An 18,735-nucleotide genomic window follows, 5' to 3' on the forward strand; every position below is an offset into this window, starting at 1 on the left:
AGCATTTAATAGAGTTAATTTAATCGCTGCAATTTAACAGTAGACGAGTAGGCAAATTTCACATATTGTGCTGGCATAGCATTCTTTTGATCTCTTTTGAGATCAGAACCATTATTGCCATAAAATTAACTTCTAGTCTTTGGAATTACCAAGACACAAAATGTTTTCTATACTCAGCTTCTCTAGTAAATTGAAGTAAATAAACATATGCCAACAACTCACTGAGTGCCTGTCTTACATAACACAAATGTTTTATTTTGTCATTGTTTATGTACCACACTACAAATAGCTTCACTAAATTCAACTGCCACTTGAATGGCATTTTGAAAATAGTTCCTCAACTGGTTGTCTTAAACAGTTGCTTGTTTTGAAGTAAAGCCTTTGTCTGAACCAAGCAAACCCTTGACCAGAAAAAAAATACCCAGAATGTTGTTAGGGGTACAGAGGGGAAAAAGTGTTAATAAACAAAATAATAATAATTTAACCCCAAAACCACACATGAAAAAAAAACAATACACAGTTTTCCTCTTAATGCTTCAAGGAAACTTTGAGAGGAAATTTTAAGATAGTCTATTTTATTAAGACATTACATTCCTCTTTTCAGACCTATACTAAAGGCCTGCTGGTATTAAAAATTGGATTTTTATGTAAATATCCATTTAAGATTCACTGGCGTTATGAGCAAGACAGACCACAATCATTTCCTTGAGCAATCTCATCTTTGTAAAATAGGAGAATGCATCAATTAACATACATTTTCTATTTCAATGTTTTCTTTCTTTCAGGACAGCAACTATTCAGACTTCCTAATATTCTTCCAAAGGCCTATATATATCAATTTAATAAATTTAGCCTCTTAAAATAATCTCTTGCTTCTGAAAACACATTATTTTATCATTTAAAACCAAAGAAAATCACTTCTCAAACTTTTTTAGCAAGTGCTTAATAACTCGATAAACAATATTTATTAGATTAAAGGTGTTAATTCTACAAAAGGCCATGCTACACCCTTCTGGGTTCCTCGTGTTCTGCTTTCTACACAATACTTGACAACCATGGAAAAAGCTACAGTTTTACAGCACAGCAGCAGACAAATTGCAGTGGTTTTAATAATACTCTATAGCCACACACAAGCAAACTTACTATTCTTCATTGTGTTTGCTCAAAAAATAAAATCTGTCCCAGACTTCTGAATTGTCAAAAGGCTGTCATAAGCAGAAGCTGAGTCCAATGATGTTAGAAGCCATGATTTTAGCTCACAAAAAATTTCAATCTTTTCACTTAATGTAGGTAAGAGAGTGTCTAAGCTCTGCTCTTAGCTAGGGTCTGCATGCTCTTCTATTTCTGAAATATATAAAGTACATGAAAAAGCTACCTCATAAAAGCAAACTGGGACCTGAATCTTTCATGCAATGCTGCACGCATTCATATGGCAACACAGCAACTAAGAGTGATGCATCTTGTTGGGGTGACTGTTTTTTGGGTTTTTTTAAAATAAATAAATATATTATAATAGGCACTCATATCCCACCCTGAGAGTAGTTTTCAAGTAGCATATTCCCATGAATCTCATTTTACTCTGTTTCAAGCAGAGATTCCATCCATTAAGATTAGTATTATCAGTCACTTGTAGACAGAAATAATTCTTGAGGATAATTCGGAGAGAAAAATAATTTGCTTTGCTAGAAAGTACGATTATGCAAAACCTTTTAAAACTACAAAGTAGTTTGTTTGTGCACATAAAAGTTTGGATATTTCAACAAATGAGTATCCATTCCCTCAGATCCCAGCCAAGGTTCTGGAAAGATAGCCTAGATGTGGTGGTAGATGAACACTAGAAGTTTCAATTTAAACTGGCGATAGCAGTAAAGGGACTGTAATAACTGGGGTCCAGAGGATGGACCTCACCTTTCCCCCTGCACCAGGCTAACAGCACAGCTGATGCCCTTCATCATCCTACTTTAGAGGAGCGCTATAAAGAGCAAGCAGTTCCCAGCCGCAGCCTGCTTTTAACTTTCAAAGCTACATAAAAACCTACAGCTTATGTAAGGTTTACTGTCTTAAGTTTCACCAAATCAAGAAAAGGAAAGGAAAATAAAATCATATACTGGCAAACAGTACAGGTACCTTGTATTTTCATTATTTAGTTGTTGTTAGACGGGAAGGTTTGCTGCTCCCCCAGCCTCCAGCTCCCTCCATATTCAATTTTTCACACTGCTATGAAGTACAGACAATCACTCACAGAAAGGCCAATTCCGAACCAGAGGAAATTAAATGAGCCAGGCATACATTTACCTGACTCCAAGCCTCTCTTGAAATAAGCAGATGATTTTTTCATCATCCTTCAGAACCACTACCAAAGCAAACATAACAGGTTACTGAACCCAGCTGAACTATCATAATCTGTTGCCTATTTATCCCAAAGGGGGCAGAGGTTGTATGAAAACTAACCTCAACCTGGTAACACTGAAATTATTTCCAGCCCTGGACAGCATTTAACATCAGCCTAATCTGACAATTTACCCTATAACAATTCTGCAGCAAATTCTGCCTGATGTAACAATCTAACCATTATGAAAACCACATATGTGCTTTCAAAATACACATGCACAACACATACTTCACACTTCGTTACAGCTTCTCATAGCACTCAGGCTTCTTCGTGGACCATTAACCATCTCCAATAATCACATCCATGTTTTCCAACAGAAGTAGCTTAATAAGAAGAGCATCCACCAACTCCTGAGCTCAAGAATCACTGACTCCCACAAAAGAAACCTAGAGTACAGTATGCCACCAGAAGCAAACACATGCAACAGACTTGTTCTAGAGTGCATTACTTTTGCAAATGGCTTTTGCTTTTTTGTTTCAGAACCCATCCATTTCCATCTTCACTTGCATACACCTTTTAGGGAGTGAAAAATGCTTCTGCAATGGGTTGTTGTCTAGCAGTTGCTTCATCATTTAAGGTACTCCACAGCAACAATAGAAAACAAACTGTTTGGTGCTGAATGCATAAAGGATGAAACTTTTGCCAGAGTTCAAGCACTTGAGTCTATCAGGTTTTCCTTGAAAAAGATCTGCAAACCAGCACACACACAATAAGGAAAGTGGTTTTTTAACCTGCTATTAATCAGACAGCATAAATCCTAGGCTTTGATTTCAAAGCTGTTGAGATACATTTCGACTGCTGTTTCACTATGATTTGCTTCTCCATTCAACTGCAAATTCAAGAGATAGAAAAAAAAAATTCTGACACTTCCAAAAAAATGTGGTATAAAAGCCAAGTCTTTTGAAAGTGAGAGAGTGCACATGTGCAAGGAGAGTGGAATTAAGAATCTCTCTGAAACTCATCCCAAAATCTTATCCAAACAAGTAACATTTTTGAAGTTCTTAGGTGATTATTATCTAAAGATCCAACTGTCATGTTCAAGCTCATGTTATTGCCATTGAATAATAGAAACAGAGGAGCTCAGAAAATAATACCAATAATTAAAAAAGTCTTTTACATGCTAATACTCTTCAAATGAATGACAGCACTAGCAACCTATTCTGGTACATGACAGGCTGTACAAGGCAAACACACAACATTCATCCTCATAGGAAGTCAGTGGGCTTTTCTTTCTTACCTCAATTTTTCCATCTAGAAATTAGTGTGAAGTCAGAATGTGTCTGCATCCTGTTTGAGAAATACACTTGCAAGTCATCTAATTATTTTTCAGAGAGGTTTTATTCAAAGCATTCCTGGATCATGACACACTTACTAAATAGCAACTATTCACGTCTGTTCACTCTGCATTCAAAAACAAAACATAAAAATAATTAAAACTTTACTAATCCAAGTAGAAATAATCCCAGCATATTCCCTAAGCAAAAACTGGGCAGGCAAAATCTTGCCAATTATTAGAGCAAGCAACAGTATGCAAAAGAAGAAAGTATGCTTAGATCTGTATGTTCTCCCTGCAGTTTATTCCAATATTGCGTCCTGTGTTTGTCAACATGATTTTAACAAATAACTGCCTCATTCCCACTAAAAACCTATAAACCACCCAGAAAAGTTACATCTGAATGCCAGTGAGTGGAATAGCATCCTGGCTGACACACTGTTTTCTGTACAATTGTGCAAATAAGGACTACCTATAGACTGTCACTACATGGTGCTGGGTTTTTACATCCCCCTAACTCTTCACAAGTACATTTACTAGGCAAGGTTGTAATTTTTTTTTTCTTTTTTTTCCCCTCTCTTTTTATATGGAAACAAAATGAGATAGAAAGAAAGGGGGGAAGAAAATGAGAAACTCCAAAGTGTTGAGTGCAACAATCAAGGGATTCACCAAGTATGCATTAATAAGCCACATGAACAGCACCAAATTACTTATTATTAATGTATTCTGAGTATACATCAGTAAAAGGTGGAGTCTTCTGGATATCTCACCACAAGGCAATGATTTTTGCCAAAAGATAATGAATCACTTTTACGCTCTCTAAAATGCAATGAGTTCAAAATGGGAGAAACATTTGTTCCATTTGTCCTTTTCAGTAGTTTACGTGCAAGCAAATTGCAGAAGTTGGAGAGTAAGAATCCCTTCCCTACTTTCTCCCCATACTTTCTGTATCAGCATGCTGTCTCTTTCCCAGCTGCTAATAGCTCAATTTCCACACATTAAAACAAATACAAAATCTTTACAAAAGCTCCTCAAATATTTGAGGGTTGACTTCTGCCTTCACAGTCAGAAAATGACCATTCTTCAAGAGTTGTCATTCATGAAAAAAACTATATCCCTTCCCAACTCAAAAGCTCAACCCACTCAACCCATATATAATTGTTTTCAGCAGGATGTTTATCCTGTTGTTTTGTGAAACATTGATAGCATGATCAAATAAATCTTCATCTTATATTTATTTTTATATTAAGAAAACACAAATTTTATGAGTTGGAAAATGGTGAAGAGAATTGCATTCAAATAGCTGTTTTAACAATAATATTGTTTCTGGGTAAAACACAAAACCAAGAGCATAGTTTCCACTCCTCTTGTCAACCTTGCATCACGTTCTTCTTCAGAGAGGACACATCACTTGACCAATGCTTTCCAGTTCTTAGGTTATGTATATGCTGTCAGGAACTGTCAAGCTCTGACTGCACATTCCTCCCAGTAATCTTTACACCTCCTAGTTTCTGGTCATATGGTTTTGCTATCACCTGCACTTTGATATTCACATTACACAAGGATTTTAATTTAAAACCTCTTCACACTTGGAGAAAAAGATGCCTTGAAATATCTGGATTTTTGGGGGAAAAAATGTTAGAAGAACTGGAAACCTATGGGACAAGGGCAAGGAGGAAAGTAAAATAAATTAACCTCCAACAGCTGAGTCACTTGATGTTTCCACATCTTCAGACAAAGGAAGGGTCCCTCCAGTGCTCCCAGCCACACTGTGGGATCCACAGTTTTGGTTCCAGACCACTGCAGGTGGCATTAAGAAGAGCATCTCCAGCAGGTCGAGGGAGGTGATCCTGCCGCTCTATTCAGGCCTGGTGAGGCCACATCTGGAGTGCTGTGTCCAGTTCTCAGCTCCTCAGTACAAGAGAGACACAGAGCCCCTGGAGCATGTAGAACAGAGGGCTACAAAGATCATTAAGGGACCAGAGCATCTCTCTTATGGGGAAAGGCTGAGAGTGCTGGGCCTGTTCAGCCTCCAGAGGAGACAACTGAGACAGGAAGTGTCTGGAAGTCTCTAAAGGGAAGGTGTCAAGAGAGTGGATCCAGGCTTGGCTCGGTGGTGCCAAGCAATAGGACAAGAGGCAATGGGCAGAAACTGATGCCCAGGAAGCTCCACCTGGACGTAAGAAAGAACTTTTTTACTGTGCAGGTGACCAAGTACTGGAACGGGCTGCCCAGAGAGGGTGAGAAGTTTCCTACCTCAAAGACATTCAAGAACCTTCTGGACACAATCCTGTGCAATGGGCTCTGTGACGACCCTGCTCAAACAGGGAGCTTGGGCCAGAAGTCCCACTGTGGTTCCTTCCAATCTGACCCATTCAGTGAGTTCGTGAACAGCTTCATTAGAAGTTCCATAGTTCCAGAGAAGACATGAACAGCACTTGAATAATTTAGATTTTTCTTTCCTCACAAAGGCCCCTAATACCTGAGCTTAATCTGACTTACAGTTCCAAAAGAGGCATCTAATTTTTTTATAATTAAAAAAGAAAAAAATTGACTCAGTTTATAAAAAATAGTCTTAAGAACTTTTCATAAACATCTCCCTTTTATTAGAAATCATTCTCTACTACCTTACGGGAAAAATTCTAATCTTTTATGGTTTTTCAATTTAACTGATGACACTATAAAGATAATAAAGTGAAGAAGATACTATCCAAAGCAGCACAACACATTTGAAAGCAATGCCCTAATCACTTAATTGGTCTGTTACACTTTATCAGAATGAGACCATTTTAAGCACACTCATCAATAACTATTTTAAAGCTGTCCTACCTTGCAGTAGAACATGCATATGTGTATGTAAGTACATAAAAATAAAGTCTACTTTGCACGGATCAACATACTACTTTGTGTCTCTTTCTGCTTTTGGAAGTTTTCCACTAGCATCATATTTGGCAAGGGCTTCTTCTTGACATACAAATTCTTAAACACTCTTCTCAGTCCACTTATTTCAACTTCGGAAATGGGCTTTATATTTATTGCTGGGCCAACAATGCCTTTGCGAGCACAATTACTGAGCAGTTAATGTTAAATAAACTACTGTTTTGCTGTACTGCTGTGGTCTTAACCCTGGCAGTATTTACTAATTTTCATGGTTTCATTACCAGAGATCCTGGGTTAGTCATAGATTTGCAGTGGTTTAAGCTGTTAGCTCACAACTGGAGGTTAAATTGGAGACACTATTTTTATCAGAAGCAGATTACCACCCTAGTTTAGTCAGGGGTAAACCAAACAAACCAAGCACATAAACAAATAGATTCCCATGGGATAAAAGCAAGTGTGAGCTTGCTTACACAAACTTCTGTGTTTACCACCGGGTAGGAGCACACACAGGAACAGTTGTCATGGTATAGGAAGTGTAGCTAATTCACAGCTATTATTAATTACCCAGCACAAACTCCCTTGGCTGCCCACACACTCTGGGCAATACTACACTGGTTTTCCCCAGCAGACAGTGAGTGCCCATGGTGCTGGTGTTGTTCCAGGTTTGGATTCCCAAATCCCTGGTTCTGCTCACAACAGGAACTGAGTTCAGAGCAGCCCTGCAGCACTTTATGACAGCCCTACCTGAAGCCCCACAGATGATCTGTTTATGGAGAGAGGAAGGGATTTCCTCCTCACAAATTGAAGGGAAACACATTTTCAAGCCTCGAGAGCTCTCAACTAACAGCCTTGTCATTGAGGAGGAGGGCAGAGTGCAAACACAGCTATTAAGCAGCTTCAATGTTAATAAAATTAAATGGTTTTAAATAGAACATCTGGCATCAGCTGTTTCCATAAGCTGTTTTTATTTAAGTTTCCACCATAAAATACTGGACTTCTCAGCTATTTTCACATGTAAAACTGAATGCCAAATTTGGCTATCTTTAAAAAAATTTGTCCTAGGAAAAACTAAGAATTATTCACACACTTTTTGGTTTGGCACTTTATTTGGTATGTAAGAGCCTGGGAGAGAGTTAAGCACAACAGTATTTTTGCAATCCAATTTGCAGTGGAAATTATTTTTTAATAAAAGCACTCTTACTGCATTCATTTGCCAGAAGTAATCACTAAATTCAAAAACAGCAAATCTTCAAGTGCTTCCACAGGTACCTTGGTACAGATGTAGATTTTTCCCTTTACAAATGAGTAAATTCTGTGGTAAGGTGGGACAGAAAGAGACACAGCTGCTGCAGTATTGACAAACAAATCTGTAAAATCATGGGTCAAGCTTTTAAAAAACCCCCAGCATTTAAACACTGTCACCAAAAAAAAAACCCACAAAAAAAACCTCATAAGGCAAAAGCAGACCACAGACACTTCAGGACTTGGTATTTGCAATGCCATCTTACACCCCAAAAGCCACCGTGAGTTTTTGACACTGCTCTCAGGCACATGGGTTAAGAGCACCGTGCCCCTTCACATTTTGTAAGTGTTAATTCCAAGAGGCAGCTCTGACCTGCCCTGGCCAAGTCTACCAATCTCAGGCTCCTGCCCACTCCAGATCAAAATCACACAGAGGGTAAAAAGCTCATGAAGCCTCCCTGTCCAAGCCACGGGAGCCAGTGATCTTTGTCAATTGGAAGGAGTGAGGTACAATTTCCAAGATGGTGGCATTTGGAGAAGAGCAGAACTCTGCTTCCCTTTGAAGGACATGTTCAGCACATCCATGAAAGTTAACACTATCCAGTATTGTGATGGGTTTTTTTGTAGGCTACTTGCCTGGAGGCCCTCAATCAAGACTGGGATGAAGCTGTGACATGCACAGACTGCATCCCCATCTGCATCCCCAGACTTCTACTACACACACTAAATTGTGATTGCTCTAATCTCTGTGCTTACTGTTACACTCCAGACCCCTCCTAGACAGCACACACCAAAACAGGGCACCACAGGTGCTTTTCAAAAGCTCATATGGACCTTGCATTTTGTGTATTTCGGTGTGAGCAAAGTGGCTTGCAATTTCTGACCTCAACATATGCAGAAGAGGTTTACTTCTATACCATCAAGCCAGCTTGAAAACTATGTAAGAAAACAAGCCTTGGCCTGCCGTAAAATTTATTCAAGCTTGCTATTATTTTAAAGATGATTATTTTCTAAAAACATTTTATATACACAAATCAGAATTCATTTTTTTAACTACAAAAGCAGTAGCATTTTACTATTAGTAGCAACCTTAATTTGTCAATCATTTCTTCACAAGATACTGTGACAAGAAGATCCACTGAAAAGAAATACTTATCTCAACTGGTGAATAATTTTCATACTGCAGCTTTCAATTTTTAATTGCATCCATCCTGCTTTCAGAGCGCATCCCTCAAAGTCACATGTCTCATTTGTCAGGCCTACAAAATACATACACATATGTGTATTATTTTGATTACACGCTCTGGAAGCAGGAATGCTCAGAGATGCCTTGCCAATTGTTCTGTGCAGGGAAACCATATGGGACCGGTAATTTTATTTCATTTTGCTGTCAATGATTATTGCAAGAGAACTATGAAAATTAATTACTACAGTTCCACCTAAAGATTGTTTTCAATATTTTATTTAATTATTTTTTACATAAACAACAAAATTATATCAGAAATAAGAAGCTAAAAAGCTGCATAAAGTTTTGAAAATATAGGCAGTAATAGTTAATGCTCTCAATCTTTTTGAGGTAATTAAGAAAGCATCAATTTGCTCGCCCATAAAAATGTATTTCTTTAGGAATGTGAAATTTTAATCTGTATCACCATTTATTCTACAACAGTATAGTTTTAGCTATACATCCACTTCAAAATGTGGTGCAACATCTCAATCTGATACATTTTAGACTGTCATACTGCTACCCTGTAGAAATTCTTACATCTTCCAAAAATTACCATGACCTCTCAGCCCAGGTTTTTTAGTTTGATGTTTCTAGGGAGCTGCTTTTGTTGTGGTTTTGGGGTTTTTTGGGGGTTTTTTGGGTTTTTTATGCTTTTCTTGGGGGTTTTTTTTGTGACTATCAATTGCATTTTTCAGATTCAGCATTTCATCAGACCTAATAGCGAAATATCACAGAAATCAAAATATTTTCCTCACAACATCAAAATATATTCTTCTATAGAAATACGTATTATTATAAAATTAAAATATATATAATATATTCTTCTATAGAAATCAAAATATATTCTTCACAACATGGATGAATAATGTCAATAAGAAGTCACAGTCTCCTGTTTGTAGCAACAAAATGACAATCTTTCCCTGGTACCTCCATTATTTTTCTTGTTGGCACTGCAAAACATAGAAATGACATCAAGACAAAACACAGAGAGAAAGCTACAAGAAGTTGAGAACGTTTTTCACCCATGAACAAACACAAAATACATTCTGTTTAAAGTGATGTAAAATCAGCATAGAATCTGCTAGATTTCAGTACTGGTTCAAGAAATAAGCCATACCACTTTTGTAAGACAAAAACTAAATTAATTTTCAAATGCATCCCCAACTTCCTTATGTAAACAAGTGACAGTAAGTTTTCATTTTCACAATTGTGTTATTTGCAAAATCTAAGTGGGAAAACAACCAGTACAAAAACAGGAAAAGAATGTTAGAGATCCTTGCCAGACTCCATCGCCTCCAATAGATTCCGAATCAAGCCCGGAATGAACAACACCATCAAGAGGGAAAAGGTCGTCCAGCTAAAATGGCTTGAGAAAGAGTGTCTAGAAGGAATGCAAAAACCTTAGCACTGAAGCCATTTATCAGAAGTGTTTTAAAAGAATCCCTGCTGAACAGAAGTCTTGACAACATATTCCCTGAAGTCATTGCTCATAGCATACTGCCTGAAGAAACTCATGTTCTGCATTCTGAGGACTGTGTTACCTTGTGGGCTATCATGAGGGCCTGTTAAGACATATCCACAAAGAGAGCTTGAGCAATTATATGGTAATTTAAACACATCAGCTTCTTGATGATTCCTGCTTTCTCTGTAAAACATCAAGGAAGGCAAGGAAAGGAGCTTTACTTGTCACCAACACCTTTAAGCAGCCAGCCTGCCTAAACAGCCTCCATTGTGTACCACTCTACACAATTACACAATCACAAAGTAACCTGTGTTGTAAGCAAGGAAAAAAGCCAAACAGCCAAGCAACCCAACAAGCAAGTGAGCCATGAACACAATCCAGACTTGAAAAGTAAAGTTATTTTCCTACATGCTCCTACTGACCCTCTTGCTGGTTGCAACACCTGCTGCAGGGCCAGCCTCATTACTTGGCCCGATGTTTGTCCTGGCTCTTCCAAAACGAGCCCCCATATAAAAACAATCTGATTCTCCTGAATCTTACAGCTGTTCTCAAGGGTGCAAATGGCAGCAGGTAAAGTTGTGAAGATTGGAAAGCAGTCCAATCCCCATCCATGTTTTAGTTAGTTCTCCAGGGTACCAAGGCAGGTGTGTTGGCTTTTCTCCTTCACTAGATAGAAGATTCGATTCTGCTGGAGTGGACAGCAACTACCTGTTGCCTCTTTTCACTATATCCAGTAACAGAACAGCATTCATTTCTAATTGCATGAGTGCATATGTTTCTTATACAGTGTCATGGAGTTACTTTACCTTTAAGAAAGTTTAAGTTGCTGGGATCTGCCTGGCGTCTTTTCTCCTGACCAATTATCGGTCATTGCTGAGAATTGACAGCAGTTTAGGCCATTGAAAAGTGGGATCAACTTGTGAACCCTACCTTAAAGTGTAAAACCAGAGCGCTCTTGGTTCTCTTTGTTTCCTGGCTGGGAAGGGCGGCAGAGCTCCAGGCCTCCCGTTCCCTGCCCAGGCCATGCGGCCGGGCGGGGACTGGGCTGGGCCCAGCGTCTCCCGGCCGGGGGATGCGGGCCCTGTGGAGGGGGTTTTCTCCGGGCTCCGGCCGGGCCGGGCCGAGCCGATCTCTGGCTCGGCTGCAGGTTTTTTGCTGTGGCTGGATTCACTGGAGACTGCTGAGTGAAGAAGGTGAGGGGCTCTGGACCTGCAGCGGGCTGGGCGCAGCGACTGCACTCTCCAGAGCAGCCATGAGGAACTTTCCATCGCAGACGGCTCCAGCTCCTGCACCGGCCGAGGCCACAGAACTACCTACAACAGCCTGGGCAAGATTTTAACTCTTTCATTTCCCAGATGAGACTTGCGGATTAATCTTTTTATCCAGACAGAGAAAAGAGAGTGATCAACATGAAAAGAGACTTTATAAACTACCAGTGACAGGCAAGAAAAGAAGCTTCAGAACAGGTAGAGAATTAAGAAGATGCTTTAATTAAGCTGAAATATCTTTCTGTTAAAACTATGGAAATGGACAATAAGGTCTTGAAAACACTCCTTTAATTCATGACAGTATATAGGGAGGAATAGAGTGTTCAAAGTGTAAATTTTGAGTAAAAAGTAGAGTAATTATGGTACAGTGAAGTGCTGGAAGATTTGAAGCCTTGAGAGGCAATGAGAAAACTGTTTTCTGGTGAAGCTCACGGAAACAGATGAAGAAGACTTTTTTTTTGCCTTTGAATAACTTATCCTTAAAAATCCCATCCCTAGACGCATGGCCCATACACACTTGAGAGTGATGTGAAAATGGGAGGAGTGGGCTCTGATAACAGCAGCTCTGGGCAGCTAACATTAGAGCAATGGAAAACTATAACAAAAATAGTTTTTCTTGTGAGAAACTCCATAAATTAACAGGAAGAAACTTCTGTTTCTCTATAAAGACTGGTGAAAAGACTGTAGCAAGAATTGGGACTGTTTTAACCATCAAAGTTCCAAAGGTTTTGTCTCTTTTGTCATGTGAACAAGGGAATAGTGGGTAGACAGGGGATGAAAAGGTTTTTCTGGAAGTTTATTCTGGTGTTCTTATTGTAGTTTGTCAATAAACTTTCTTTTTTTTTTTCCTTTTAAGTTTTATGCCTGTTTTGCTCTTGTTCTAATCCATATCTCACAGCAAGAAATAAGTAATTTTCTTAGTTATTGGTTTAAAACCACGACATACAGGTTATTTACAGATATACATTATAAACCTCCAGCAACCGCCACCATTCTCTTCTCTCCTTTTGAAGGATAATCCTTCATATTTTCCACTATGCTCATCCAATCCCTCCTAGAGAAAACAAATACCTGCAGCCTCTCAAACCAATCAAAATTTTTGAGACTTTGCTTTCTGCTTGTTTTGTTGTATTTACAAGTCTCATTTCAATAGTGTTTAAAAAGAAAACTTTCATCACTTTTCCTGGATTAACAGGTACATTTGGTAAAAACAGATTTTCAGTATCAGATTACAGGACACTGACCACTTTGAGTAGGAGTTGCCACAGCTAAGGTTCTAAAATTTTAAAAATGCCTTGAATATCCAGCTACTAAAGCCTTCACTTAGAGTTCAGCAAGCTTCAGTGACCCTGATAAGCACAGCAGCTTTGGCATGGCAGAAAGACAGGTCCTGAGGTAGCCTAATCTCAGAAAATTAAAAGCTTTGAAGATTAAGAGCAGGACCTTGAAATGACCCAGACAGAAAAAGAGAGAGACTAAATGGTTTCTGCAGCCAGTCCCTCCCAGACAGCAGGCTGTTGTTAAGCTCCCATGGTCTGCAGCCAGAAGCTCCAGCTCAGGAGCACTCCAGCTCAGTGTTTTGGTCTCAGAACTGTAAGGCCCAAAAATGGAGTTTAATTTGCTAGAAATACATTAAGAAGACATTACTGACTGCATTTGATAACCTGTCTAGAATACTCTGTTTTTCCAAATAACATCACATAAGCTGCATTTACTGTCAAGTAACAATGTTAAGTTCTACAGAGAAGCTTATCATGCATAGTTCCAAATCTCTGGTGGTTCTTGTTTATCTTTTCTTCTCTCACAAAACACGGACAAAAATGAAACACAGAAATCCATCTGAATCCACACCAGTACAAAACTTCAAAAGCAGCAGTTCCATGATTTTTGTTTTGTTGGATTGGGTTTTTTTCTCAGAATAGCCATCACAGAGAAAATTATAATTGTGTTTCAGGAACAATTCATATAATTGATTTTACATGCCCAAAAGAAGCATAAAAATAAAACAAGGTGGGCAGTAGCATGCCATTTCAAGAGCAAAATCTGACGGAAAAAGCACCAAATGATCTCACTTGCCAGATGTCTTGGCAGTGCCAAATTGCAACTGTGGGGTGTTAAAAGTATTGAAGTTAAAATTACCAGAATTAATCACAGAGACACCAATGGAAGGGAAAAAAAAATGTGAAAAATTCAAATTGTATTGCTCCCATAAAAAAAAAAAATCCTTCGTATTAGTTGCTTTCAACTCATTATAAAGTTAGCTGGAAATATGAACTTGCTGTTCTTTGCAGTAATTTTTATCACCTATGCACAAAACTGAAGACTATATCAACTTCTACACTCAATGCTCCTATTGCATAGGAAAGGAGGCTCAGTTCAGCTTGTATTTCCTACTCTGTCTACTGATGAACTCTCTTCTAATTGGTTTCTAACAGAACAGTTTTTATCTTGTAATGGTTATAAAATATGCCCCAAACTGGTATGTGTGAGTAAGATATACACAAATCCTAACACGTGAATATCTGGAAATTATTATTTAAAATTCTTCTCCACATAAAATAATCTTCAGAGGCACAGTTCAAATTTTTAAGGCATATTCATGAAAGGCAAGACAGCTATTAGAAGTGGAGAAGGAGTATAAGCAGAAGGGCTCCATCTCCTACTGTAAAGAAACTCTGACAAACTCAAAATTCAGTTAAACATACCCATAAAATAATCACAACTATCCAGTCCAATATAGTCACCAGAAAGACAAAAATAGATCTAAACTTTCTGTTCATTTTACATCTTAAGACAATCACCTGAAAGATCTACAGAAAGAAAATTCTTCAAAAAAGCAAATCTCCTATGTGCATTTACACAAACACACACTGATGATAACTTTTGCTTTCACTTTCAGTTCTCAAAGAAATGATTATGGAAAACTGTGTCACAGCAATCCATGTGTGCCAGTAAAAACTAAAGAAGAAAATCTAGAGAGGAAAATATTCAAAAAACAACATGCACGCCCATCCCTTGGACTGAATCATATCAATTCCAGGACTGGAAAACTAAACCAGTATAAGCCTTTTCTTCAAAAATATAAATGGAGGACAACTATCAAGGCAAAAGAAATTGAGTTTATAACTTCAGGAATACCACCCCAGTATAATCCTCTACATGACTAATATCATGTGAAAGATCTCAGAGTTCTCCCAACAAACCATCCTCATTTATCAAGTTTCAAAGAACTATAAAATCTTATTAGACTAATCAAGATATTTGTATTCATAGATTTCTCTACAGTATGTCGGATTTTAGAGACACTGTAACAGTGAACATAGAGAGACAAGTCAAAATTCTTAATCATACAAAGGGACAAACATACAGGCATATGAGGGAAAGATTTTTATCTTTTCTGTTCCTGCGCTGACAAACATATGAAGTTAACCACATATTTATTTATAAAAATTTAGTAAATCTTTGCTTACCCAGCATCCTCCTGGAAGCCTTCTAATTCATCTCTTTGCTCTGCTAAGGTGGATTCTAGATCCAGATAGGTACCATTATGAGACAATTGCAGGGTGCAGTCATCAAGCTGTAGAACAAAATTCAGACCATTAGATTACAAGAGTCTTTCTCTCTAACATACCTCTAACATTGCTTCCCATTTTCCAGATCTCCAGACAAGATCTCCGTAAAACAAATAATATGTTGGGAGCAGGTAAGAAAAATGTTTTGGCAATTTATGCGATCCCAAACCCATGTTCCCTAGACCATGCTTGCTCACAACAATATCAATACAACTAACAAATACAATGAAATTTATTAGAACATACAGAAGAAGATTAGAGGGCTTTAGCATAGCGCCTTTAAAATGTAATACAAAAAGAGAAGTTAATTCCAATGTGTATCAAGGACATAAATTACTGTTCTCTGTTCTTAGAGTTGTAAGTAGATTTTCTGAGCCTCTGGATAGATGGAAGAAAGAGCTGTTTTGTGAGCTACTGAATAGCCCCTATGAGGACAGATATAGGTAAGGGACAGTGCAAAATGTGGCAGCCAGGAGTTGGGGTCCTGCAGTGAGGGTAAGTACAGCCAACCAAGTCACAGGATTTTCTGGCGTTCTACTTTTAGGGCCAGGCACCAACGAACCTCAGAGGGTACAGGAACAACACTAGTAGGCACTGGGTGGGGGGAGGACTAGAAACCTTTGCCAGCTTCCTACACAGGTACTGAGGTAATCGAGGACCAGACCTGAAAGCAAAAATCTGCCCACAATGATGCTTAAGAGGCAGGGAGGGAGGCAAGGAGGGAGGCAGGGAGGGAGGCAGGGAGGGAGGCAGGGAGGGAGGCTGGGAGGGAGGCAGGGAGGGAGGCTGGGAGGGAGGCTGGGAGGGAGGCTGGGAGAACTTAATATCTTCACTTCTTTTCTTTCCTCAAGTTTTCCATTAATTGTTCCAGCTGTTGTTAAGAGCCAGATTTGACCCAAGTTAGAAAATAAATTTTCTGAGGCTTTATTTGCAGGGTGCTCATCAGAATAGAAGATCTAGGATGAACCATTCCAAAACTCTGGCTAACTCATTGACCAGGAATACAAAATAATTACTGATTGAGAGAGAAAACTAATGAAGCTGGGAGAAAAGCTAGAAAGGAACATGAGCTCCTCTCTCACCATGACATAACTCAGTGTCAAATAACAAATAATGAGGAAAAAAGCCTTCCCAGGGCAGGAGAACAACATTTACCAAGAGGCAAGTGAATATACAGGGTTGTCCTGACTTGTCATTAGGGAGGTATGTGACCATCCGCTCAGAGAATTCAGACCAGAAGCATAAAAATGGACATCACTGAGCCCAGTTGAACATACTGCTGGGACCTTCATGTGCAGCACTGCACTGGGGCTCCTTTTGTAACCGCTTCCAAGCTCACAAATATCATAAGCCCCAGATGTATTGTACTACTAGATACAAAATCCAGCCTGACAGCCAAACACAACAGAACCATTAAGGTTGGAGAAGGCCTCTATGATCATTGAGTCTCACTGCTAACCCAGCACCACCATGTTAAACACCAAAGCATGCTCCTCTATGCCACATGTACATGTCTTTTGAACACTGCAGGGATGGCAATTCCACCACTCCCTGGAGAGCCTGTTCCAACATCTGGCCAGTCTTTCAGTGAAGAAATTTTTTGCTAATACCCAATCCAAACCTCTGCAGGTGCAACTTGAGGCCATCTCCTCTTGTCACAGAATCATAGAATGGTTTGGGTTGGAAGGGACCTTAAACATCACCTACTTCCAACCCCCTATGTCATAGTTTTCCTGCTGCACAATGGGTTCCAGTTCCTTCTGTTTGTTGCCCATGCTGCATGCATATGAGCAGATGCACTTCATTTGGGTGATCAATCCCATTGCCTTTTCGGGGGAAGAAGCTCCAAGTCCTGCATGTGCATTCCCAGGTGCTTCTGCAGTTTCTAGCACATCAATAACCCTTGCTGCTGCATAGATCTCCATCCCCTACCACTAACAAGACAGCAAACCAAAGGACCTCATTAGCACACTGTCTCTCAGAGTGGCATGCTGCCTCCAGGTCTGTCTTAAGTGATTGTGATTTTATCTCCTCACTCCTTCAAACCTTATTTAAAGCTCTCTCACTGAATGAGACCTGCTAACGCCCGCGCAAAGACCCTTTTTCCCTCTGAGACACATGTACCCTGTCTCCTGCCAGCAGGCCCAGTGTCATGATCAAAGAAGCCAAAATGGAGATGTTTCATTCCTCTGGATTTAGCAAAAACGAACTGACAGATTCTTTGCATGCCTCTGTGTACCAAAAGGCAACCATGGCAATGGTGGTATAACCATACATCCCTGCTTCAAAGACCACCTTGAAAAGAGTCAAATATTTAACACCATACTTCATGACAATCTTCTGCCACAGGTGGCAGCCAATGACTCTCTGAAGGGGTAAGCAGGGGTCTGAAACAGCCAGTGACTCAAACAAAGGAAATTACCACCCTTTATCACTTTTGTGGACTTTTCTCCCTGCTCTTTTTAATACTTAGAAAGAAAATAAATTAAAATCTATCCTTGATGAATTACCTCTTTTAATTTCCCATCCAAGTTTTGATTCTCAGTTCCTGTCCAGGAAAAGCATTATAAGCAGCCACTCATGCAGCAGTCAATACCTAAACTTGGTCACTCTGTTTCCTGCCACTCATTTATATACAAGAAAGGAAGACAAATAGTGTATTCTGGATTAGCTGTGTTGAAAATACTGTCAAAAAGCTCATTTACAATTAGTGATAGAGTGAGACTTTTGCAATTTGAAAAAAAAGTTTAACCTCTGGAGAATGGGTAGAGAGAGGATGTCAAGGTTTATTTCAAATTTGTTCCATTTTTTTTTGCTTTTTTTTTTTGATTTTTCCCTGGTGAAGGAGTAACACATTAAATAAGGTGACATAAGATTTTACTCTGATTCCTAGGGATTAAAGAAAGCAAAGAACCTGCAAACACAACCCTCTGATATTAAAAATACAACGGTATTGCTATGCTGTCTCTTTCCAGTAACAAAGGATATTATTAACCTATGCTAATTCAAAATACACTCTTCAGAGAAAAAAGACTAAATACTAGTCTGGGAAACTTTTTCCAAGTAGTTCAGGGTATGTAATGAAATGCTAATTTATTCAAAGTAATGCCAAAAGGCAAACTACTAATTAAATAAATGTTGTGCTGTCTCTATGGAGATTAGGACATTTGCCCACAATTTCCATTTATACTGCATAATTAGAGAAAAGAAGCTGTGCTTTACTAATATCTTGTGACTTCAGTGTACAAAAAGCACTATGGGAACAGGAAGTCCTTCATGGACATAGTACATTGTACCTATGTTCATCTCATTTTCATAGTTTCAGCTGAACATGGTATTCATTTGAGCTTTAAGGCGCTGTACATTGCATGCTGTATTTGTTAAGAGGAGTTATAGTAATGGGAGAAATGGCAGTATC

The 18,735-nt window shown here is 38.9% G+C and overlaps 1 protein-coding gene across 11 annotated transcripts in view; it reads right to left on the minus strand.

The window, feature by feature from the left end:
* The window catches only part of FHOD3 (formin homology 2 domain containing 3), a 377,738-nt gene that overhangs the window by 327,561 nt on the left and 31,442 nt on the right, over window positions 1–18,735 (minus strand). For all 11 annotated transcript variants that reach the window (XM_005527828.3, XM_088051905.1, XM_088051887.1 and 8 more), the window contains exon 2: window positions 15,216–15,322. In XM_005527828.3, coding sequence (XP_005527885.2) covers window positions 15,216–15,322 — 107 coding nt within the window. The remainder of the gene's footprint in view (window positions 1–15,215; window positions 15,323–18,735) is intronic.

This window comes from Pseudopodoces humilis, chromosome 1, assembly GCF_049639895.1.
Source record: "Pseudopodoces humilis isolate 2021_Gansu_Grassland_sample_001 chromosome 1, ASM4963989v1, whole genome shotgun sequence".
In the NCBI taxonomy this organism is placed as follows: Eukaryota; Metazoa; Chordata; class Aves; order Passeriformes; family Paridae; genus Pseudopodoces; species Pseudopodoces humilis.